Source organism: Mugil cephalus, chromosome 5 (genome assembly GCF_022458985.1).
Source record: "Mugil cephalus isolate CIBA_MC_2020 chromosome 5, CIBA_Mcephalus_1.1, whole genome shotgun sequence".
Lineage (NCBI taxonomy): Eukaryota > Metazoa > Chordata > Actinopteri > Mugiliformes > Mugilidae > Mugil > Mugil cephalus.
In genome coordinates, this window is record NC_061774.1 from 8,316,160 (window position 1) to 8,338,910 (window position 22,751).

A 22,751-nucleotide genomic window follows, 5' to 3' on the forward strand; every position below is an offset into this window, starting at 1 on the left:
ACAGAATGTATGGGAGAGGCTTAGTTATTATAGTAACACCATTATGTAATAATATTGAGTTGATCCTTCTTTAGACAGATAAATGTATAAAGCTCATCTCATTCTCTTTCTTAAATAAAATGTGGCATGGTAGATTAACTTTCCTAATCTGTTTTCACCTGACGTATAATCACATCTTCTTTCCTCTTAATTATGCATATTGATTGTATATATATTTAAGTTATCAGGAATAATAAACTAAATTATAAACAATCAAGCTAAGTGTTGTTAAAAAAAGAGATCCCATAATAAAATAAAGTGGAATATGTTAAAAATTAAATACATTAACTGCATGATATACATGCACATAACAGCACACCATCTATCCACCGCAGACCTAACCACTGTTATTTGGGATTTTATCATCTTGCCACATCTAATCAAATAAAATGTGACAAAACATAGGGAGGCTGTAGAGAAACCTTGAGTTCCAGCTATACTTGTAAACAAGTACACTTGTGGTGTGAGCCTGCAGGACCATGTCACGTCATCATCTCTAAAACCGTACATCCTAAATCGGTTCAAAAGCTCCACATGCTTCCACTTTCTGCCACCTACAAGGAAAGGAGATCACTGCATGTCACAGATCACACCACACAACACATTTGGGTTTCCCGTACAGATATATCCACCTTCCTTTTGTCGAGTTAAAGAAGAATGTTGTCATCCAATGGGATTGACATTTAGCTCAGGGAGCTCTGGGATTGGATGAAATGCCAGAACAACAATTCTCGAGGTTGCGCCTCCCACATGGGGTGACCAAAGGCTTAGTGTGAGCCTTATTAGTTCTGTAGCAGATGGGTACAAGATGTTAGCAGAGACGCACACGCAACCAAATGAATGGATACAGACTTAATTCTGTAAGTATTCCTCAAGCATCTTGTTCAATCTTTAAAATCCATAAGTTTTACATGTAGTCAATTAGGCAGTGGTAGTCTGATGCCAGGCGAATTTAAAATGATATGTTTTGATCCATACATGTGCAAAGTTTACTGATCTGAAATATTAGTAAAACTTTATTTCTTTTAGCAAAAAGTACAAATAATTAAACTATTAGCCTCGGATAGGTTTACTGTTTACATCAACAGCTTTTCAGAGCTATTATTACTGAGATTATCTGTTTTTAACTGTTTATTGTAATTATTGTATTCATTGTCTTTAATATCATTTACTGAGATAATTTTTTTTTAAAGGCTTATCACTAATTTCACCTATACAATGTCTAGAGCAATTGAATTTTTACGTACAGTATTGTTTTGATCAACTGATTTCTTGCCTTTTACCCCGTGTGCCATGTTTTCTCATTGTCATTAGTCAAATGTTTTACACACAAACACAGGATTGCTTTTAGTAAAAAAGTACAAATTATACAAATGTTGATCTAGTGTAGGATTGTTGTAATAGCTTAGTTGGTCAAAACTTTTATGTCAGTTTTTAATTTTATATTATATTTGAATATATACTGTCATTAGAGTACCTCCCATAAGTATGTAGTTGTTAACAGACCCTACACATGTGAGTTTCAGGTGGACAGATGTTTCAAATAAAACCCCCCAGTCAGACATTTATGAAATGTCTTTAAAGCCCAACTAGTCCAGTGGCCTTTGTTTCCGCACTGTTTTTTGCACTTACAGTGTTTTTCAGGAAATAAAAGTGATTTCAGATGCCTTATGAATATAACTGTGAAGACCTCTTCCACAATGAAAACAAATGTGGGTCAGCTCTTTAACACTGTAAAAGCGGGCCATTCTAAACTGGCTTTAGCAGATTACTGAGCCTGAGCAGATGCTCTGGACAAAGACCTCGAAGATCTATCAGTGTTTTTTTTTAGCACATGGCCCGACTACCTCAGACACACCTGCTGCATGTGCACTAATGCGACTACTCATAGTTCTCATGACGTGGCAGAAAGCTTTAACAGGGGAGGGCTTTACACACATAATCAGGCCCATACAAGAAAACATTAGCTACTGAGAGGAGAAAAAAAGGCAAATATTTATTTGTATTTAGAGCGACTACAAAATAAACTGATCCAACAAAAGGTAGAAAGAAAAAAGTATTTAACTTTTGGCAGTGAACATTGTCTGTAGTGACCATCTGTGGATGTTGCCTAAATCCACGGGAGACAGACTCAAAGCATCTTTGTGTGGCCATGACCCCTGGTGACTTTACCATCTGTTTTGTTAGATACCAGTTCCAGAGAAGATGGTGGCCACTGTGCTCACCTTGCTCACCCCAAGTAAACATGTTCAACCTGATGAGCAACTGCTGCACCTGGGTTTCCAAAATTCAGGAGCCAATCAGGTACAAAAACATTCGCTGAAAAATAAAGGAGTGAAAGGAAACGCCAAACTCTGGCAACAGTGACTGCAATGAAAGTTTGAAATATACGCCTAATAATGTTGAGTGCATTTAGACATTTACTGGCTGACTTTCTTTCTGTCTTAATATGTTTGCATAAGCTGAATTTGTAGTTAATTTGTTTAAGGTATGTTGTGCTACTTTAGTTCATATATGCTTATGTCCTTTACAGGAAAGTGACCATTCTTGTGGTTGGTCTTGACAAAGCAGGAAAAACGTCCTCCATCAAGGGGATGTTAAGAGGTAATGTACTGGCGACTTTGAGAGTGATTCATCTGACGATTTTTATAGCAGGAGTAAAATAAGCGAGCTGCCTGTGTCTTCCCACTGCAGTCCCCCACGGTGTGGAAGCAGGTCCCACCCATGGCTGCATCAGAAATGAGCTGAGAGTGGAGAACTACCTGGTCACGCTGCTGGATGTCGGAGGATCAGTGGAGTCACGGGGAGCCTGGAGGGACCTCTGCGGAGAGGCCCATGGGATCATCTTTGTGGTGGACTCCAGCGACAGGCAGAGGATAAAGGAGGTGAAGGAAGTTCTGACTGACCTGCTGAAGCAACCAAGGGTGGCTGGAAAACCCATTCTGGTGTAATTACACTCAGCTTTATACTTGAATTTGACATCATTTGTAGTGAAAACAGTGCTCTCTGGTGGCAAACATATGGAAATAATTCACGGAACAATTCAATTGTGATCTTTTTTTTTTTCTTCAGGTTGGCTAACAAACAGGATAAGATGAACGCTTTGCTGGGAGGTGAACTGATTGAGATTCTGTCTCTAGAGAAGCTGGTCAACCAGAGCCGCTCTCTGTGCCATATTGTGAGTATTCTTCAAAATTCCCTAAGACGGAAGAAAATATGGAGGACAGAAAAATCAGCTGCTGGTGGACAGACACTGACCTTTGTTGTTTCCACTCAGGAGCCTTGTTCAGCCTTAATGGACCTAAGACGCTGGTCAGACAGAAAGACTCTGCGAGGTCTTCGCTGGTTGCTGCGCGCTGTCTGTCTGGATTATCCAGAGCTCTGTACTCGGGTAGCCCAAGACAGCAAGAGGCCTCTGGAGCCGAGAGAGAAAGAGAAAAATGGAAAGACTGAGAAAGTACGCAGAAAAACTAAGATTGAACGGTAAGAGACGCATTTATATACATGATCCAGTATTGTTCAGCCCAGTATCAACTTCAGCAAGAAAGAATTATTGATCTGACCGTACATTTTTTGTCAAATATTTCCTCACCCCAGAATGCGATCCAGCAAGTCAGACCTACGTCAGGTTCATCGGCGGAAAGACAAGGAAAAGAAGACCAAGGGAGAAGGGAAGCTGCAACCCATTCGAAACATGCTGCAAAAGGTCAGCGACACATCCGGGAACCGATGCAACAAATAATTCAGTCATAAACTTGCATTTTTTCACTTGCATTCGATTAATCCTTTATTTAAGTGGTCAATAAACTGTCAGAAAACTGTTAAGAAATGTCCATATTGACTTTGAAAAAACAACTTTAGCATTTTTTGTTTTGCTTGACAAATTAGCCTCTTTCTGACAACAATAGCTTTGTGCATCTGTTCATCTGTTTGTAGTTATGTATCTCCTTTATTTCCCAAAGTTTGTCATATGTGTGAGGGCATCTTTGATTATGAGCGTCACAGTAAATAAAAGTTTCTTCTCAGGAGACCACATTGAAGAAGAAGCTGAGGTCTAACAAGAAGAAGAAGGCAGTTAAGGTCAACAAAGGTGGGAAAGATGAGGAAGGAGCCAACGATGAGGAGGAGGAGGAGGAGGAAGGGGAGGGTGACGGAAACGAAGGAGAGCAAGAAAATTCTGGTCACAGAGACAGAGCCAACAGTGCCCTGATCCCTCAGAGAAAAGGCAAACTGAAACGCAAAACCAAGGTGAAAGAGGAGACTCTGGAAGCGCCAGAATCGCCCGACAATGACGAGAAGCCGCTGAAAGGTTGTCAGAAGTAATGAATTGACTGCGTTTGTTTGATTGTCAGCTGTTTTAAAATGAAATCTAATTACTGTTTTGTCCCATGTCCAGGTAAAGGGGAAAGGCAGAAGAAGAAGAAAATGGTGAAAGTCAAAAGAAAAAACAAAATCAACACAGAGGGGGTACCTCAAGCTGTTTCTCAGCCCGTGGACCTTTCTGCAACCTTTGGTGAGCCCCCTCCTCTTCTTCCACTCACCAATCAAATTCAGTAACACTGTGGACTCTGAAATGATGACATCACGGCCTTAATTTAAAAAGATGACCCTGTCTCCTGATAGATCTTTACCGAAAAGCAATACTCGCCCTGAAGGAACGTCAGGATCAGGGACAGTGAGAGTGAGTCCTGGTTGTGTCCTGCCACCTGAGTGTGAGGATGTGGTCCACAGCAGTAGCATACCACACAGCTACACAACTTCACACATGACTATATCTATATCACTTCCTTCACAGTAGACATGTTAGCTGGTCCCTGAACCTTTGGAGCAAAACTACAGATTCCAATGTGTAGTGAAGGGCAGGTCTGTATAATAAAAACTACTAGTAATCGCTTAAAAAATCTAATTGAAGATGAACTTGTGTACGAGACCAAAAAAGGGGGATTGTGTTTGTATTAATTTGTGCAGTTCTAAATGTAAGGGAAACATGATTTTTGAAGTGTATCCTTTTTTGTATGATTTTTTGAAAATTTTCTAGCGATGAGTAGTGTGCTGGGAATAGTATGTTTCTGAAATAATAAAAATATATAATTAACGTTTTGTCTCTGCACTTGCATGTCTTATATGTTTACAATACAGTAGCGGTAACAAGTTTTTTTGAACACAAAATATTTGTGGCACAAATTCATTGCTATTTAAAATTATTCAAGCCTTTTTTGCATAATCCACAGCATATTTATGGAGGAAATTTGTGTCTTCATACAATAGTTTCTGAGTCTATGACAAAAACAGCTAAATAAAGATAAAGATAGATTTGGTGGTTTGTCGACTAATGGTGATGAGTTATCGCTGCAAAAGCATTGAATACATTGAATACAATTATATTATTAAGTGTGCTTAGGTGAACAAATGGTTTACATGTAACTGTGTATATATCAGAGGAGAGTTAATGATTTTACTCATGAAATATGCACGTTTTTGTACTTTGTTAATGTTGTTACTAACAAATGGCCAAACCAGTTAATACACAGTCCAATGTAAGTGAATGTATAGTGGCTAACAAAGAAAAATACAGCATAGTTTTTGTTGTGCTGCTGTCAGAAATACACCAAAACCATAAATAAAAATGATTCAAGTCAAGGAAACAGCTGAATTAACATGGAAAGACTTGGTTTGGCATTAACATTGGGACCAAGTTGAAATCCAGATTCTGTCCAAGTAAAAAAAAATAATAAAAATGTACATGCTGTCAAATGTGATTAATGAGTACAAATATGATGGGTTAACGTGTGAATTTGTGGTTTAACATGGGTTGAGTGTGAGACTAATTTTTTTTCACTGGTGCAGAGACTTCCGGGTGTATTTACTGGTTGCTTGGCAACCTCAAAGTCTCGTAAAAGAAGCTGAACAAGTGTATATTGTCAAAATTGTTACCTCTAAGAGTAAACTACTGTTAATTGTTGTTATAGCAGCTATAATAACACGTTACTTATAAGTGGTGATAGCTTAAGTGTACCGCTGCTTGAGCTGTGGATGATAACACTTGTCTCCCGCTACTGGATGATGCAGAGCAGAGAGGGACCGCGTCGCCATTTTTTTGCGGTTCGTCCTGAAGCCCATCCCCCTGGTGCATCTACACCGGGAAATAGTCAAGACTTTCATTCAATTCATTGAGAAGAAGAGCCTGGGCTGCCTGTGCGGTTGTAACAATGCCTTCACCAAGGACAGTAACTATTGTGGCCCTTTCTTTTGCTCTGGGTTTATTTTTCGTGTTTATGGGAACCATCAAGCTGACTCCGAGACTAAGCAAAGATGCATACAGTGAAATGGTGAGTGTCGTTAAATCTTAGCCATCTGTGGGGGGTAAAGGCCATTGTTCTGCGTCGGCTACAGATGCGACAGGCTCGAATAATGACTGGAGACGATGACCTAAATAGTAAAATATACGGAAAATGAACGCTTCAGCTGACTTGCTCTTATAATCTGTCTTTGTGGTGCGTTATGTCCCCAGTGGAGGCTCATGTAAGGTTATATAAAACGGCTAGACTAGCTTTATAACGTGTAATTACAGTTAACACACAGGCTATGCTTGTATATTTTTTAACAAGCCCTAAAGTAATGCGGCATTATAAAGAGCTACATTCATCATTATGGATTATAGATAAATATAACAGTCGGAAATTCGTCTGCCATTAGCCAGTACACACTGACACAGGGATGAATAATAAATGACTGACTGCTTCTTATTTGCGTGAAACACGCTCGAAAGGTCTCGATTAAAGATGCAAACTTATATGGAGGACAGTAATCAGATCTGAAGGTTTGGATAGCTTGTTTATTACAGCCGTTTACATGTGTGTGGTTTCATATAGAGAGCAACTTAGCAGCTGAAAAGCAATGGCGGCGCATTCGAGCAATTTCTGTGATGCACCTCCAGGATGCTGATGTTGAGCTGTCCTGTGTAGAAGATGATAGAGGGCATGCCTTCACATTTTTATAATTCATAGTCTTCAATATGAAGCTCAAGTTATATTTTCTTATCATAGTCATATACTCACTGTCATTCTCAGGCAGGGAACAATAAGAGGCAGCCACAAACCACACACTGTAAATGCATTTGACCTTACATGATCCTGAAATGGTCTCACTATAAGACAGCCATTGTAGCTTGTGTGGCTCTGTTACACATTAGACACATTAGAGATGTTTAAAAAGGTCTCTGTTTTTTGTTTGTTTCAGAAAAGGGCCTACAAGAGTTATGCCAAGGCATTGCCAGGCCTGAAAAAGATTGGGATCAGCTCAGTCCTGCTTCGTAAGATCATTGGCTCTCTAGAGGTGGGTTGCGGCATGGTGCTTACCCTGGTGCCAGGCAGGCCGAAGGATGTGGCCAACTTCTTGCTGCTGCTTGTCATGCTGGCGGTCCTGTTCTTCCACCAGCTAGTAGGAGACCCTCTGAAACGCTATGCCCACGCTCTGGTCTTTGGTATTCTGCTCACCTGCCGATTGCTCATTGCCCGGCAGAGTGATGACCGGCCGGAGAGAGAGGACAGCAGGGAGGAACAGCACATCAACGATCAGGAAAAGAACAAGGTCAAGCAGTCTTAAGATCTTCCACTTTGGTCCAAGCCACGGCGAAGGGAACCGGGTGCGCCTCAAGGGATTGTAGTAATTCAGATTTCTAAGGAAACAGTCACTCCTAGTAATAACACACTTAACACACACACACACACACATCCTCTGTCCCATCCAGCTGGCTGACTGATTACTCCTACCTACTCTTCTGCACCCTTACTGTGAAATGGAGAACTCCTACCCCATCCATCCTCTACATAACTGTGGACAATCATACCTTGGAAACTCTGATGAGCTTAGCTCATCGCCACACTAGTCTGGTCCCTATTTATTTCAGTCCTACTCTGTGTTAAATGTGTTTGTGTTTTTAACTCAAGTATGAATTTCGTTTATGTTGTAAGTTGATTTGAGAATGCTGTTTTTCATGAAAGAATCTTTGTAGCTTGATTTTCTAATTTGTTTTTATACTGTAGCTAGGAGAGACTGATAATTAACAAATCCCAAGCATGTTTAATTTGGTCAAGAGCATAGGACATTAACGAAAAACCAGACAAAGAATTTTGTACAAATTATACATCAATGAGTATTACATATCCATGTCTTACTTTGGCTCAGTGTTACCCGAAAGCTGCTTTACAAAGCTGGAACATGGAGATCCCCATATGTTTTTTCATTTCAGTAGGTTATTGCCATAGCTGACTTTTTCTACAGTCTATGGTCTTCACGTGAGTATGCATGATATTGTTTATCCCACAGTAAGATAATCTTAATATCCTCTGTTTATTCAGATCTGTTATCTCAAGTTTAGATGGAAAAGACAGCACAGCAGTGACTGCCCAAGGTATCTGCTGCTAGCTTGTACAGCAGAACATGACCGTATCAAAAAAAAAACAAAAAAACATAAATGTTTTTGCCTGTTCAGAATTGAATTTTACCATTTGTAATTCACATTTTAAGTCTTAACCTTAGGTTCGTCTCATGGGTTTTCGTTTTTATTTGTGTTTTCTTTTAAAGATGTGAAAAGCATTCCTATTTCAGTTGACCATGGAGTCAATTTTGAGATTCACAATATTTCTGTAAAAGATATCCTTAAAATAAAGAACTGGAGGAGAGACTGGCTTAATATTGTTTGTTTTATTAGCACGCTTGTATTTAAAGACTAAATACAGCCTGGCATATGATAAATCTGTAACACTGGATGCTTTTGTGTAGCAGTAATTTTATACATTTTCAGTCAATTACAGTAAATGTAATTCTTTTCTTTCCATGTCCATGTGTAGTAAGGGATTTTCTGTTGAGGATTTTATTGTATTACAAGTCCCACCATTAATACTGTCCAACAAGAGGGCCCATAGTGAACTGAAGCGACAAATGGCATGTTTCAAACACAAGAGTCTTTTTCTCAAGTCTTTTAACACTGAGAATGAAGCCATTTATGTTCATTCCCCTAAGCATGAAAACTGGACAGGATGTCAGTTACAGCCGGGAGGGAGTTAGGGGCAGAGGGCAGCGTAGGTCTGTTAAATGTATTATGTATTGAACCCCCTAAAAGACACCAGGTCAGTTCAGTAACAGTGTCAGGCATTTTCTGAAACTAAAGTTACTGATATTTAAAACCACACCCGTATTTGACCAGTCTCCTCGCTTATCAGAGTCATAATATTTTATTTTTAGAAAGTACTGACCAATTTTAAACTCATTTGGCAAGTTTCCACACAGAATCATAAAGTTAGACGACTATTGTAGTCCCTTGTCCGACTCGGGCTTCCAAAAGGACTACAACTCCCGTGACGCAACAAAGCGGATAGGCCATACTGCGCAGGCGCAGGACAAACGGTCGCGCGGAAGGTTTGAGTTTTGTTTTTTGAATGGCTGAAGACGGAAAGGACCATACTGTTTTTTAAAGTTTAGCAATGTTGAAATGGCAGCAACACAAAACCTTTCGGATTCGGACCAGTCGTCCCTAAGCGACCGTTCGGCTCCAGGCCGGAGCTGGAACAGAAGTTTGAGAGTCGCGGAAAACAAGAGGAAGAAGAACGAGGCGGAGGACCCATTTGTTCTGGCCCTGAAGTATTTCTCTGACGGTAAGACCCGGAGATCAACTCGATCCGGTCGACAGCAGATGGTATCGTTACAGCTACCAATTATAGCGTTATTAACAGTCTGGTATGGTAACACAAAGATAAACAGCTGGCGACGATCAGACAAGCCTAAGATAAAAAGTTATTTAGTCAGTCTGTGTCTCATCATGTGTTAGTAAACGTTCGGGACACTGTGGCAACAAAACATCGGTTAGATTATTCCCCGACGAAATCTTTTTCAAATATGTTTATGCTGCATCCAGTCTATCTATAGGATAGTCCAAATATATGTGTAGACATATTTGGTGTAACAATATTTCGTCTATTTTATTATTGAAGCTGCATCAGTCAAGCACCAAAACAAAGATGGCCGCCTGCTGGCTCCATACCCAGCCCACCCAAGTCCTTAGACCCTTAATTTATATCTTACTTCTGTTGTTATGTGTTGTGTGTTTTCATGGAAAAATTTAGCTGAAATATCTTTCACCTTTCCAGCCCAAGAAAATATGTAACTCCTCTAACTTACAAAGAAATGGATGGAGTTTTAGGGGATTTCCATCTAAGTCGAATCCAAGGCTGCCCAGTGCAGACTACAGGACAGTGAACTGTAAAATAACTGGAATGTTATTTGTGAAACTGGAAGGAGTGATTGGAGATGGTGTGAAGATGGGTCGCGTGTTTGGATGTCTGGCCAACACCACAGCATTTCAGTAAATTTGTGCAAAGTGATTGTAGAGCGAAAGGTTTGGTACTCTCCCTCTAAACACGCTTTTCCCGAATTTTACGAGAGACTTAACCATCCCATAAAGAGGTAGTGATTATCTGGTCCACGGAGTGGATTAAATGCTTGGACATAAAAAAAAACGTGAACTCTTAGTTGCAGTAATTCTGCCATTCATGATCGAAGCAAGTTCCACCTTTTAAAAGACTCGGAGAAACTTAACCGAGTAGAAAGAAAGAAAGGTGGGCTGTACACTGATCCATAGACACTAACGATAAACACTGAACAATGAAGGTAATAGGGGCAGAGAATTTAAATGTGGGAACCCATCAGCTATCATTTGATTACTAGGCCTCGGGAGACAACAGCCGATGTTTCCAGGCTTCCTGCATCAGTACAAATCTCCACATGAATTAAGACTTAACTGGTCTCTCATCTGGGTTGACTCTTTAGTCTGTGTGGTTATTGTTGGTGATTTGACATTCGCGATGACACTGGCCCGGTCCCCACGGCTGTAGCTCTAAAGAACTGAGGTATTTTTTTGAATACCTGAGTGGTTTTCTTCACTAAGTGTCTGACCACTTTTATTCCTTCCACATTTTGTGCCTCAGCCTTGAAAATAATTTCTGGATGAGTGGCCACGAGTCTTTGCTATAGTAACTGTGCTAGTGGGAACTGATTGTGTAGTTCTTTTATCTGTACACTGATAACCTTTGGTTGGTCGGTCACATTTGAGTAGATCAGTCATGTTAAATGTATTGATTGTTTTGGCAATAATTACATTAGTGTTTCTTTTTTTTATATTCACATAACAAATGACAGAATACGCCATTAAAAACTGTTGGATGTACCCAGTAAACAAAAGCTGTACATTTTAGATCTCCAACGTATGTCATGCTGATAAGTAAATCCATAAAATAAAAAGGGTAAAGTATTTGGAGTTTGTTATGGAAAACAGATTTACTGTGAACATCCAGCTACTTTCATTTTGTCCAACATCAACTGTAACAGTATTTCACCAAGAACAGGTACATCCTCTCATGTGTCTCCTCTCCCTCGTGTAGTTGAAGCAGGAACTCCTGTGACCGGCAACGATGAGTTGGAGAGGAACCTGGAGCTGGTGGAGAAGGTGGCCTTCAGTAGGGGACTTTCCCCAGAGGCCATTTCTGTCATGCTGGAGTTTGCCATGAGCCTCCGTATGGGTAAGAGACGGCCACTTAGCAGCAGATGTGGACCGGATGTAATTGCAGGTTTCATAGCAGATGATAGAAATTTATTTGTCTTGGTGCTTTTTTGTACAGATGTAGAGGGACAGAATTTTTCCGATCATACATCAAGCAAATGTGCTCCTTGGTCAGGTAGCCAGCTCACCAAATGACAAACATACAATTCACCCGCCCTGTTGTCTTTGTACTAAAATCATAGAATAAATAGGAAAGGAAAGAAATAGTTGCTCAATAAAATAATAATATTGCACATGTAGTAATGTTTTGTCAGAGCCCACGTAACTCTTTAACTCTTAAAACATTTCCAACTGTATGTAAACGTGTACAAAGTATAAATCGTGGACATCTATCTAGGACATTTAATATTTACAGAGCTTGTTTTAACATTTGTTTCGTCTCAGTGACGTTGTCTCTGTAAATTTTCCTGCTCAGGAAATGCTCCATGTGTCCGGGTGCTGAAGTGTCTGATTCCTGCCACTGTGGTGCCACAGGAAGCTGTTGTCCGAGCAGTGGGTTGGCTGGGTGTTGGGAAAATACCTATCACCACTCAGGTGTGTGCAAATACAGCGATTTACAGCTATAAACACTAAAACATCAAGCTACACAATATTTAGTTTTTACTTCATGTTTTCGGGCTGTAGATATTTATTTGATTCACCTGAACCCTTTCACTCAATTTTCTGTTCCTGAGTAATTTGAACTGGAAGAGATGTAGCATGCAATGACTGATGATAACTGAGTTTCATTTTTTTAGCCATCCTTCAAGACTACGTTTGACCTTTGTATTAAATAAACCTTTTGATATAAGATTACAAAAATGACAATGGAGACAATATTTGAGACGAGCCTGTCACTTTTGATTCTATCGAGTCATTGATAAGATTTGACCATTTTGTCATTTTCAGGTTCTTTTTATAAAGTGGGTGTTGACTGTGTTCGACATGGTGGACGCAAAAGATCAGCTCAGAGCTATTTATGGCTTCATCTTCAGCTTTGTCACAGAGGAAAATCTGGTACGTATGCGTCTGACCTTTGTTTCAGGCCAAAATTAAATATTATTTATTTAAATGTCTCTGGCATGCACTGGGCTTATATGACATTTAAATAATATTTTAATATCTTTTCCAGCCAGTTAAATTCTTCATTGAATCACACTACATGTGCCTTTAAAATCATAAAAAAAAAGCAATGCTTTGTAAACACTAAAAAAGGTGCAGTTGTTCCATCTATTTGACCTTTTCTTGCCTTTAAAATGAATTTGTGAACACGTGGCTGTGACACAGAAAGGTATGTGCACAAAAATGCGGTGTTAAAATGTTAACATCTGCTGTAAGTCGCGAGAACACCTCTCTGTTGTTGCTCCCTTGTTGTCTGCTGCTGCAACAAAATGAGGTGTGAAAGGATGAATTAAATTTTGTCACTTTTTTTTTTCCAGTGCCCCTTCATCTGCCACCTGTTGTACCTTTTGACCAGAAAAGAAAGCGGTGAGACAGTTGTTTTAACACCTGAAATGTGATCCACGTAGTACGAATTATTCATGTTTAAGCCAGCATTTCCTCCTCTTGGTGTTCTCATCGCTTCTGAGTGCCATTCATTGACTTGTTTTTATTTTTCACCGTAGTGCGAGTCTTCAGAGTCAGGAAGCTGCTGGAGCTACAGTCTAAACTGGTAAATATCCTGCTGATTAAGTTATCTGAGGCCATTTATCAGATAAACTGCATGACTTACTCACTCAGTATGAAAATCTATTCCGCGCTGCACATTTTCCCATAAATGGCTGCCCCTCCATGTCACAAGCTGTTATTGCATTATCTGAGAACATCAATCAAAAATGGAGATATTGAGTGTGTTGAGACGTGTCTCATTGAGTGTGCCGATGCTCGTTATTGTTTCTGCAGGGACGCCAGCCTTTCCTCCTGCACCTCCTCTCTCTCTACAAAGTGTTTTGCCCTGAGCTAGTGACGCTCTCCATCCCATCACAAATGAAGGTTTGTGCATGATTTATGAGTTAATAGTGTTAAAACACCAAGTGAACTAAATGTTTTCTGTGTGTTTTTTTTTTTTATTTTTTATTACAGAGTGGGTTTAAGAACCACATGTCCCCCTGGAAGTCAGCGCTGATAGCCGTCCAGAAGAGGAACGGTTCACAGGTTGCTTCCAACATGGGTCTGGTCTTTACGAATAAGGATAAGAGCAACTCTAAGAAAAGGGTACGGAAAAGTTATCAGATGTGTTTGTAATCACTCCTGCTACACTTGCTGCAGCTTGTCACCCCATTTATCTGTGTTAAGATTTCTCTGTTCACGCAGTGGTTAACTACTGTGTAAGAACAAGAAGTAACATGGTCAGATGATGATGGTGGTGGTGGTTCAACTGATGGTTTGTTTCTAAGGTCCCTGGACAGAGATCAGAATCAGAATCAGAATCAGAAAAAACTTTATTTATCCCTGAAGGCCAATTAGGAGGGCGAAGAGCGGTACATAAAATAAGAACAAGAGAATAAGATAACAAAAGAATAAAAAGTGCAAAAGTGGGCAAAAAAACAAGAAAAAAACAAAAAACAAACAAACAGCATATTATGTACAATGGCAGGCCTGCTGCCAGTAACAGAAGAGAGATGGATTGTGGACAGGGATTATCCCATCATGACAGTTATTGAAATAAATAAACTAAATCAAGTAGAAGAAGAATGTTCCTAGTAATTTAAATGTGATGTTATTGTAACACGTGTTCCTGCTTGCTTCAGTTAACATGTATTAATTCAACTCCCTATCTCTGCTCCCTAAAATGGCCTTATCTGTAACGTTTCAGGTGTGTCATTCGGTTTTTATTTTGTCATTTGTAACTTAAATTTCACAGCTACACTCGCATCCTTAGAAATAATAGAAACAGCTATTTTGGACTCTATAAAGTCTGCAAATGGCCTTTTCTATGTGACAACATATGCAACGAACAAAACTGTGTTTTAATTATTGCCTCATTCAGAAAGCAAATATTATTTTTTTAAAAAGACAAACGATTAATTGATTATCAAGTTAATTTCCAGTTTATTTTTTTCTTGGTAGACCAGATACTGTATAAACCCTTTTATGTTAACTGGAGGCTAAACCCACAGAGCATACTCCTCATTCCCAGTAGAAAGTTAGCAAACATTAGAAATAATACACTGCGCTGATACGTCAATAGAGCTCCATCACAGTTTCCATTACTGTCTAACTTGAACCACTAACTCCACTTTTAATGGTTGTAAATTCAGGGTTCATGGGTTATAGACTGCCGCACAAACAAAAAAAGTTTGTTTACCCTTATTTTATCTTTTCCATGTGTCCTTATTCAGAAACATTGCCACCTGGAATTGCCGCCATTGAGGTCTGTGGTGAACAAAGAGGCTCAGACCAACTCCAGCAGAAAGGTGGTCCCCCTGGTGCAGCTCCGCACCTTTGCTCAGCTGCTGGAAAATATGCATTGCATAGAGGTAACTTCACCTGGATGGATCACCTGCATCTGTTGCTGCTGACACCTTTTCTGTCTCCACCTTTTCTACCTCAGCCTGCACAGTCGGCTCTTGGTTTTGCTTTAGGCAGCAAAATGTATTCACCATTGGCGTACGTGACACTGAAGGACCACGGAATGATTACAACCCCTAAGTATTAATTGTCAAGATTTATTTAATCAAAATAACAATTGAAAACAGGAAGAAGAGAAGAATTCCAAAATTGCTAACCCTTTTTTATTTTTTAAGAAGCAGCCAATCACCTGAAACACATACAAGAGTAGGGGAAGGATCTAAAGCACATAATACAGTGTAACAACATAATGTCAGTCTACTTAAACTGTGATACCGTCTCACAACCACAGGGTGGTGCTGTGTCACTGTTCTAACTTCGTTGTGCTGGGCCATTAACAACTTAGTCATAAAGAAATCACAGCAGAGGTCTCCTCTGGCTGTAATCCGTTTATTAGATAAGAGCATTAAACTGGCTTCATGAGCAGACTGCTTGCTTTTTAAATAGGTGTTTTTTTTTCCTTTACAGATATCATGAGTATTTTATCTGTCCTTTAAGAGTAATAAAGGGAAAAGCCCTGAGATGAGACGTATCCAAGAAATGCACTGAGCAAAGTTACAAAGCAAATGGCCGTTTAAACGGGCCCGTCCATAAACGTCTATTTACCCTGCGGATTCATTGAGCTGATAAACTAATACATGTCATTTTAAATGGGCGGCAGAATTTAATGCACCGCGCTGCATAAATTCACCTCTTTCATTGCCCACAAAGCCATTGTGAACAGTCTTGGATGGTGATGGCACCGAATGTGTTTATAGCCAAGAACACTTCGGTTCGTCGTGTCTTAGGAGCGACAGATGAGCGCAGTCAATTACAAGCATAAAACTATTGAGAACAGACATTGACGTAGGGTCATTGATTGTTCCATTCACAGCCTGCGCTCTTGTTGACAAAAGCAGAAAGGTGCTTTCTCGGTGTATTGATACAGTTGCTCCATAATTATTGAAGAGCTGAGTCGTGTCCATTTAGAGTCTGTTTTATTCTCTCTCTAATTTATTTATTGTACCGATGCAGCTGTTGGTGTACAATAAGGCACAGTATAAATGTCCCAGTGCTGTCGTTATGGCGACTGACAATGGCGCTGACTAACCGGGTCAGAACTGGATCAATCAGGGGCTCAGTCAGTGGCAAGGACGCGAGCGTTTGTTGGTTCGTTGTCTTTAACAAATAATCAGGATTGATCTGGAAGTAATTGGAGCCGGTCCGCGTCTCAGCGTGTCTCATCCGTGTGTGTATATTTGGTTATTTTAGCCTTTCAATCACGCTCGTCTTGTATTTCCTGTTATATTTTACCTCCGCCAGCTGCCTGCTCAGATGGGCTCACTGCTGGGTTCCAGTCTGGCCCTGCATTACCTGGACTGTGTACAAGATGAGTCTGCCCTCCTACGCCTCAATTTCTGGCTGGGCTACGCTCTCCACGAAGGTAAGTCGGGGGTGGCAGTGGGACGACTACAAAACCGCCGTGACATCTTTTATCCGGAAGCTACTTCCAAAGCAAAGCTGACCTTGATCTGAACCCCACGTATTACTTAGTTGGCATATCAAGGGGATTATTTCAGAGAACGCTTTAAAGAGGACTGGGAGAATTTCACTGTGAGAAAAGGAACTGTATCTTAAACACTTATTTCTTAATATTCCCCCAACTCTTTCCCTCACTAAATACCCACTTATCGCTGTTTTTGTTAAGAGCTTTTGTTCTGTGCCGACGGAGGAGCCGGCCAGGACACAGAGGAAACCCTCCAGTTTCTGAATAGGTTGCTGTCGTCGCAGCACTTTCTCCAGGTGAGCTTCACGTGTCAGACGCCTCCGTAGCTCACACCCTATTTCCCGTGTTCATTAACCCGCTCAGCTGACACCCGCTGTGCGCTAATGGTTTGACTGCGTGAATGATCGATCGCTAATTTGCCACGTTTGCTCCACCAGGAGGGGTTTTCCAGCTCCGAGGCCTTCCTCTACAAATTCCTCAGTGTGTGGGATGGTGCCCTGCTCTGTCCACAGGTCCTGGGCCTGCTGAGCAACATCCCCGTCGTCCCGAGTTCCCGTGAGTTTTCACTTTCGCAGAACGCCGTGACTTATCTCGTCAGCCTTACCTCCTTGACCTTGCGTTTGTCGTATTAGCCGCGGCGTGTCGAATGTATTGCAGCTGTGACCTTTCCGTCTCCTCTTGTTCAGAAATCGGGAGACTTCTGTTTGAGCCTCTTATGCAGCTCTTCCTGACGTCCTCGCTGTTCTTCAAGGTATGATTTTCTCTCCGACCATCAAACGTCTTCTTGCTGCTGGTCTGGAATCACAAAGCCCTCTGCCCTAAAGTTACACAAAATGCATTTTCTTTGTATTCAGGATGCTCTCAGTACAGATCTTTTGATCAGTCCAGTCTTTAATGAGTGTTTGCTTTTCCTCCTACGTGTGCAGTGCGGACTGCTGGAGTGTCTCAACACTATGCTGTTGAAGTGGCTGACCTGGCACTCGGTCTACGCTCTGGAGGACGACCTGGACATCAGCCTCAACAGCCACACCTCCATGTGAGTCCCTCATCCACTCCCCGCTCCTCGTTGACACCAGGAGGTCTTAAACAAGACCTGACACATTGTGTATTTACTCAAGAGCATAAAAGTTAGACTTTTCACACCTAATCAGTTACAGATACAAGTAGGCGCTGAGGTTTCTGCTTCACTCTTCTGTGGTTATCATCGAGCTTCTTGCTTATTCATAGTCCCATAAAACCTTTAAGCTCGAATTTAAATTAGAGTTAGTGACAGTTGTGACAGATGTTTAAATACCTGAACTCCTCACATGTCTCATCCCACATTAAATGACCCACTAAGTGGAAAGATAGATTTTTATTCAGTGTCATTTCCAAGCTCACCTCTGGTATTTAGCCAGACCACAACCCAGTGAAGAACTTATCGATTATAGATCGTATTTCTGTGTAATTTCTCAGCATCACTCCAGGCACAGCGTTTCTTATTCATAGTGTTGTCTTCTCAGCCTGTTTGGGTGATGTTTTCCTTTGCCCAATCTGAGACTAGGAGTTTCTGTCTCCTTTGACTTCGTAGAAACATGACGCTGTCGGGCTTCAAGGACTCTGTGATGGAGCTGGTTCACTTCGTGGGTCGACTGGCCACTGTTGGCCTCCAGCTCGAGGGCTACCACTCTCTCCTACTCAACTTCACCCTGGGCTTCTACGAGACGGTAAATGAACTACGAATGTGTTTCTGATTAATTTGAACGATGCTTGTGTAGAGTTTGAATGTACGAGGCTGTTTTCACGTGCACTGATTAAGGGGAAAGTTTAACTTACATTACAGCTTGAATTATCTCCAGATTGGATGTCGTTTATAGTCTAAGATCTAACTTGTTGTGTAAAAAATTAATACAGAGTAAATAAACTTTGTGCAGCAGTAAGACACATTTAAAACATTTAATAAACAAATATTTGTATATTTTTAGACTCTCGAAGATCGGATGTATTTTTAAGACTTTTTAACTCATTCGTTAATTTATTTGCTACGTTGGACCAACTTTTATGCCTTGTTTATTTATTAGCCTTCACCATAACTGAGATTAAAACTCTTTTTTTTTTTTTACAGGTTTCATGGTCAACTTAGCATCACAGAATGAAACATACAAAAAAAGCACGTTTTTAAAAACGCACAAGACCAAAATAATAAACCACCACACGCACCAGTAACCCCCTGTCACCTTTCCTGGTTGCTTGGCAACCGCTCATAACTTTTTACATCAGACTGAAGCTCGTTTGAATCAGAAGCTCTTCTCCTGTGCTCAGTGCACACCTTAAAAGAGCCATGATTTTGGTTGCATAAACAGTAGTTTTCAGCCTTATCTATAATTTAGCAAAGGATAAGTGCAACTTCTAAACAGGTTGAGTGGGTGGTGAAAGTGTTTGCAGTGAAATATACTCAGTGGCCAGTTCATTAGGTACAAATGCATCCTAAAGTTGCTTCTATGGAAGCAAAGTAAGAATTCAACTGAATTAAACTTAAATTATTCATTGCACTGTTTATTTTATTTTACTAGATAATACTTATTTTTGTGTTTTATTTCAATCTAATCTTATTTTATCTTTCTTTTTACTTGTGTTTTCTTTTTGCGTGTTTTTCTTTTGTGTGCAGCTGAGCTACAGTGACCAAGTAATTTCCCTCGTGGATCATTGAAGTCTGTCTACGTCTATTTTAGTCAGTGGCTTAAGCTGCATCATAGAAATACTTTGTGGCGTAATTTTCAAATTCTGTTTTTTGAAACTTTATATATCATAACATTTGAACAAACTATCAAATGAAAAAGTAATATCATTGTATTTAAAAAGGATGATTTCAATTCACCCACTTTTAAAACTAATTTCCAATTCAAAACTTGCAAAATCCTCAGATTCTAGACTGTAAAATATTTTATGGTCTTTTTAATGCAAAGTTCTTGACAACATATGCATCCTAATATAGCTGCCGTGGACTAAGTCCTAGCTTCACAAAGGTTATTCAGCCTCTGTTTAAAATAACAGAGCCGTCGATTCAACCGTGTTTTCATTTTGTGTATTGAATTGTATTGTGTTGTTTTATTCAGTGGGCTAAATAACAGAAACACTTAAGTGTGTGACTCAATCCAGTTTATCAGCACCACAAAATACATGCTCCTAAAACGATCGCGCAGTTAAATCACCACCTTTCTTTCACTGTTTCGACAGAAGCTGAACATTGTAACAGTTCACCACCGTGATGTTTGAATTCACTCATTTTCACTCGTGTGCGTGACGAGCTGGCTAGTGTGTGTAGATTCCACTGTGGCGTAGCTAATTTCCACTTATATTTCTGCCCTCCTGTAGGTGTGTGACACATTTCAGAAGTATGGGCTCCCCCTCGTGATTATACCTCCAGCTGGAGTTTTTTACCCGGCTCTGTTTTCCACCGACCCTGTCAGCGTGGACCGACTGGCCTACATCATGCACAGGTGGGCCCCTCTTCATCTCTGTGTTCATTTTTAACAACACGCCACGAGCTCATCGTGACGCGTACATTAGCGGCCCCCTAAATGCACTGTGTCATACGCTTATTCATATTTGATGCAGAAACAGAACTGGAATCAAATGGCTTCATTGCACTTACATGCTAATGAATGATTTATGATAATGAGCGGCTAAGAGGCGATACACTTAAGCCCTGTTCTGCTTTTTTATGTGGAATTCAAGCACCGTTTATAACTCGGGGCTATAATAATACAATCCGTGTGGCGTCGGTTAATTGACTTCACCCCAGGGTTCTTAAATAATTTTACTAAAGCTAAGCGTCAAAAAATACCATAGCAAAAGAAAATTGGGGCGTAATTGCCGTGACATGTGTTCTGGCGGACCGTGGGGGACGCACTGTTTTGCGGTGACTCATTATCACAGAGGCCACTGGTGTTTGACTGTTTCTGTTTTCATTCAGGTACAAAGTGAACTTGGCATCAGCAAAGAACCAAGAGAAACTGACAGAGGTAAGGCCAAATGACGTTTAATATCTGTGAAAATGATGACGTTGCAGCTACAAATACCAGATTTTAATAATCCCCTGAAAATGTCAGTCACACTTTTCACCAAGAAAAGTGTGTTTAGTTGGATTTTCCATTTCTTTTTCTTTAAATTCTTCCTCTCTATATTTAATCCTGTTCTGCAGCAGGCCTTCCACATCAACCGGCAGACTTACTGCGAGTTCAACAACTACTTGGTCATCATGGTCAACTGCCTGTGGAACTCCAAAATGTTTCATCCAGCGATGGGTCTGCAGCTGGGAGACGAGCTGCTGCTCAAGAGCAGCGTCCCACAACACTGGGAGCGCTTCAACCTCATCCACCATCCGGCCTTCATGAGCTACGCTGTTGACTTCCACCAAAAGGTAAGCGCGCGTCAACTTACATGTAGCTTTTAAATGAAAACCTGCCCCTGCTTATTTTCAGACTCTACGAATCACTTGATGAATCCCCGTGCAGCTGCTCCGTACGGTTTGGTTAATAGACCTGCATGCAAGACAAATGCGTTATTAATGTATCTTTCACAGATGATACATTAATACAGAGGGGCATTTTATTATTAATGTCTGCTGTGTGAGATGTGGTGTTCTTCATGTTTAATAATACACGTGCCTTTTTTTGGTTCGGTCCAACTGCAGCGTACAGGAGTGATCTTCTGAGATTTACCAGGGTTGACTGACAATGATTATTAATGTTCTCTCTTTATTAGTGTTGGCCAGAGAAAAAGAACATGGACCTCAGCTCTATAACGGTACGACGGGGCTCCTTTTCATTCCTACATTTCCAATAGACTTCACATGTAGTTTGAAGTGTGTCGGACCTGTTTCACAGACTCATAGTGGTAACTTTGATCATACATATCCTCAGATGTCTTTGACGTGACTAGGTGTGTTTCTCTCTGTGTGTTTCAGCACTCCAAACCATGGAGCTGGTACCTGGAGTATCTGTTCACTCAGGGCTTTGACGGCCTAAAACACTTTTTTAAGAGTAACATCATCCGGCAGCGGACAACAGGCGAAGGACAGGAGGAAACGCAGCAGAGCTAGAAACTCAACTCAGTTGAGAACAAACTGCAAGAAAAACTTGCATCTTGCATTTTTTTTTAAAGACTTGTATATATTTCATTTCTTCCCAGCCTGCTGTTTGCAAAACGCCTGAATATCTTTTTATGTACATAGTTTTTTCTCTTTATTATAATTATTTTTACTTATAGTGCTGTCCAGTCTACAATAACAGACCACAATACTCCTTAGTGTTGTTTTCATGTGCAGCTTGGCTTCTGCAAAAAAATGGCTCTTGCACATTGTTGAAAATAAATAAGTGTAAGACTTTTACTTGAGAAGCAAATAAAATGAACCAGTTTTGTCTTTATAACATTCACAATTAGTCACCGTTTGCAGGACACACATTAAAATCTTGCCCTTGGACACTACTGGACCTGAGTGTTTCTTTCAGTCAACAATTAAACGTTTTGTTGTGATGAGACGTCTTATGTGTTGTAGTTAGAGGCCAAACCATCTGGAACAACAGTGCTTTTTTACGATTTTACGAGGAACCGTGCCGATGGTTAATAGCTCCTGGCCTGTCGAAATCACTTTATGATCAGGTGAGTCGGAGCATATCAATTAACTTCTGTTGTGCTTGTGTTTGCACATCCAAATTTTGTCTTGGCAATGTGTGTTCAGATTGAAGCAGCCCACAGGTTTCTTGTAAAATGAGCAATAATCTGCAACAAATGATTGTTTTTATTGTCAAATAAAGATCAGGAGTAATTAATTGTTGAAACTGTAAATGCTTATAGACCAAATATATTCATTTTAGGATCGTATGTAAAATGACAAGGCTAATGTTGAAACTTTAGACAACAAGCCAAATATGAAATTGTTGAAGATTAATCGAACAATCGCAGATTAATTGATTTATGCATTAATTTGAAAACTATATATATATATAGATAGATCTCGACGTTGCAAAGTGTCAAATATTTATTCTAATTTTTTGAATGTCTGAACTTTAAGCGGGA

The 22,751-nt window shown here is 40.2% G+C and overlaps 3 protein-coding genes across 4 annotated transcripts; all 3 read left to right on the forward strand.

The window, feature by feature from the left end:
• Positions 1-826: 826 nt before the first annotated feature.
• Positions 827-5,134, forward strand: arl13a (ADP-ribosylation factor-like 13A). Its single transcript, XM_047585514.1, has 10 exons — positions 827-899; positions 2,227-2,343; positions 2,573-2,643; positions 2,734-2,986; positions 3,112-3,217; positions 3,317-3,522; positions 3,637-3,745; positions 4,066-4,348; positions 4,436-4,552; positions 4,663-5,134. Exons 1-10 carry the CDS (start codon positions 880-882, stop codon positions 4,716-4,718), a joined length of 1,338 nt encoding a protein of 445 aa, XP_047441470.1. The 5' UTR covers positions 827-879; the 3' UTR covers positions 4,719-5,134.
• A 935-nt stretch (positions 5,135-6,069) lies between these two features.
• tmem35 (transmembrane protein 35) lies at positions 6,070-8,723 on the forward strand. Its single transcript, XM_047585515.1, has 2 exons — positions 6,070-6,368; positions 7,279-8,723. The coding sequence occupies exons 1-2, from the start codon at positions 6,249-6,251 to the stop codon at positions 7,642-7,644; spliced, it is 486 nt and encodes a 161-aa protein (XP_047441471.1). The 5' UTR covers positions 6,070-6,248; the 3' UTR covers positions 7,645-8,723.
• A 704-nt stretch (positions 8,724-9,427) lies between these two features.
• cenpi (centromere protein I) lies at positions 9,428-22,160 on the forward strand. 2 transcript variants are annotated; one of them, XM_047584357.1, is made up of 21 exons: positions 9,428-9,695; positions 11,478-11,615; positions 11,715-11,771; positions 12,072-12,190; positions 12,545-12,652; positions 13,075-13,123; positions 13,261-13,307; positions 13,538-13,627; positions 13,718-13,849; positions 14,977-15,114; positions 16,508-16,628; positions 16,893-16,987; positions 17,129-17,246; positions 17,378-17,442; positions 17,618-17,727; positions 18,262-18,397; positions 20,046-20,170; positions 20,647-20,695; positions 20,875-21,093; positions 21,438-21,479; positions 21,640-22,160. In XM_047584357.1, the coding sequence occupies exons 1-21, from the start codon at positions 9,533-9,535 to the stop codon at positions 21,772-21,774; spliced, it is 2,256 nt and encodes a 751-aa protein (XP_047440313.1). In that variant the 5' UTR covers positions 9,428-9,532; the 3' UTR covers positions 21,775-22,160. The 2 variants fall into 2 exon arrangements, with proteins under 2 accessions (XP_047440313.1, XP_047440314.1); XM_047584358.1 differs by lacking the exon at positions 11,715-11,771 and having other exon boundaries at positions 9,429-9,695.
• Positions 22,161-22,751: the final 591 nt, after the last annotated feature.

Coding starts and splice junctions, on each gene's coding strand:
- tmem35 (XM_047585515.1), top strand. CDS start 6,249: ATGCCTTCACCAAGGACAGTAACTATTGTGGCCCTTTCTTTTGCTCTG. Junction 6,369..7,278: donor AAGATGCATACAGTGAAATG/GTGAGTGTCGTT, acceptor TGTTTGTTTCAG/AAAAGGGCCTACAAGAGTTA.
- arl13a (XM_047585514.1), top strand. CDS start 880: ATGGATACAGACTTAATTCT. Junction 900..2,226: donor ATGGATACAGACTTAATTCT/GTAAGTATTCCT, acceptor CTGTTTTGTTAG/ATACCAGTTCCAGAGAAGAT. Junction 3,523..3,636: donor AGAAAAACTAAGATTGAACG/GTAAGAGACGCA, acceptor TCCTCACCCCAG/AATGCGATCCAGCAAGTCAG.
- cenpi (XM_047584357.1), top strand. CDS start 9,533: ATGGCAGCAACACAAAACCTTTCGGATTCGGACCAGTCGTCCCTAAGC. Junction 16,988..17,128: donor CGTCGCAGCACTTTCTCCAG/GTGAGCTTCACG, acceptor TTGCTCCACCAG/GAGGGGTTTTCCAGCTCCGA. Junction 21,094..21,437: donor CTGTTGACTTCCACCAAAAG/GTAAGCGCGCGT, acceptor TCTCTTTATTAG/TGTTGGCCAGAGAAAAAGAA.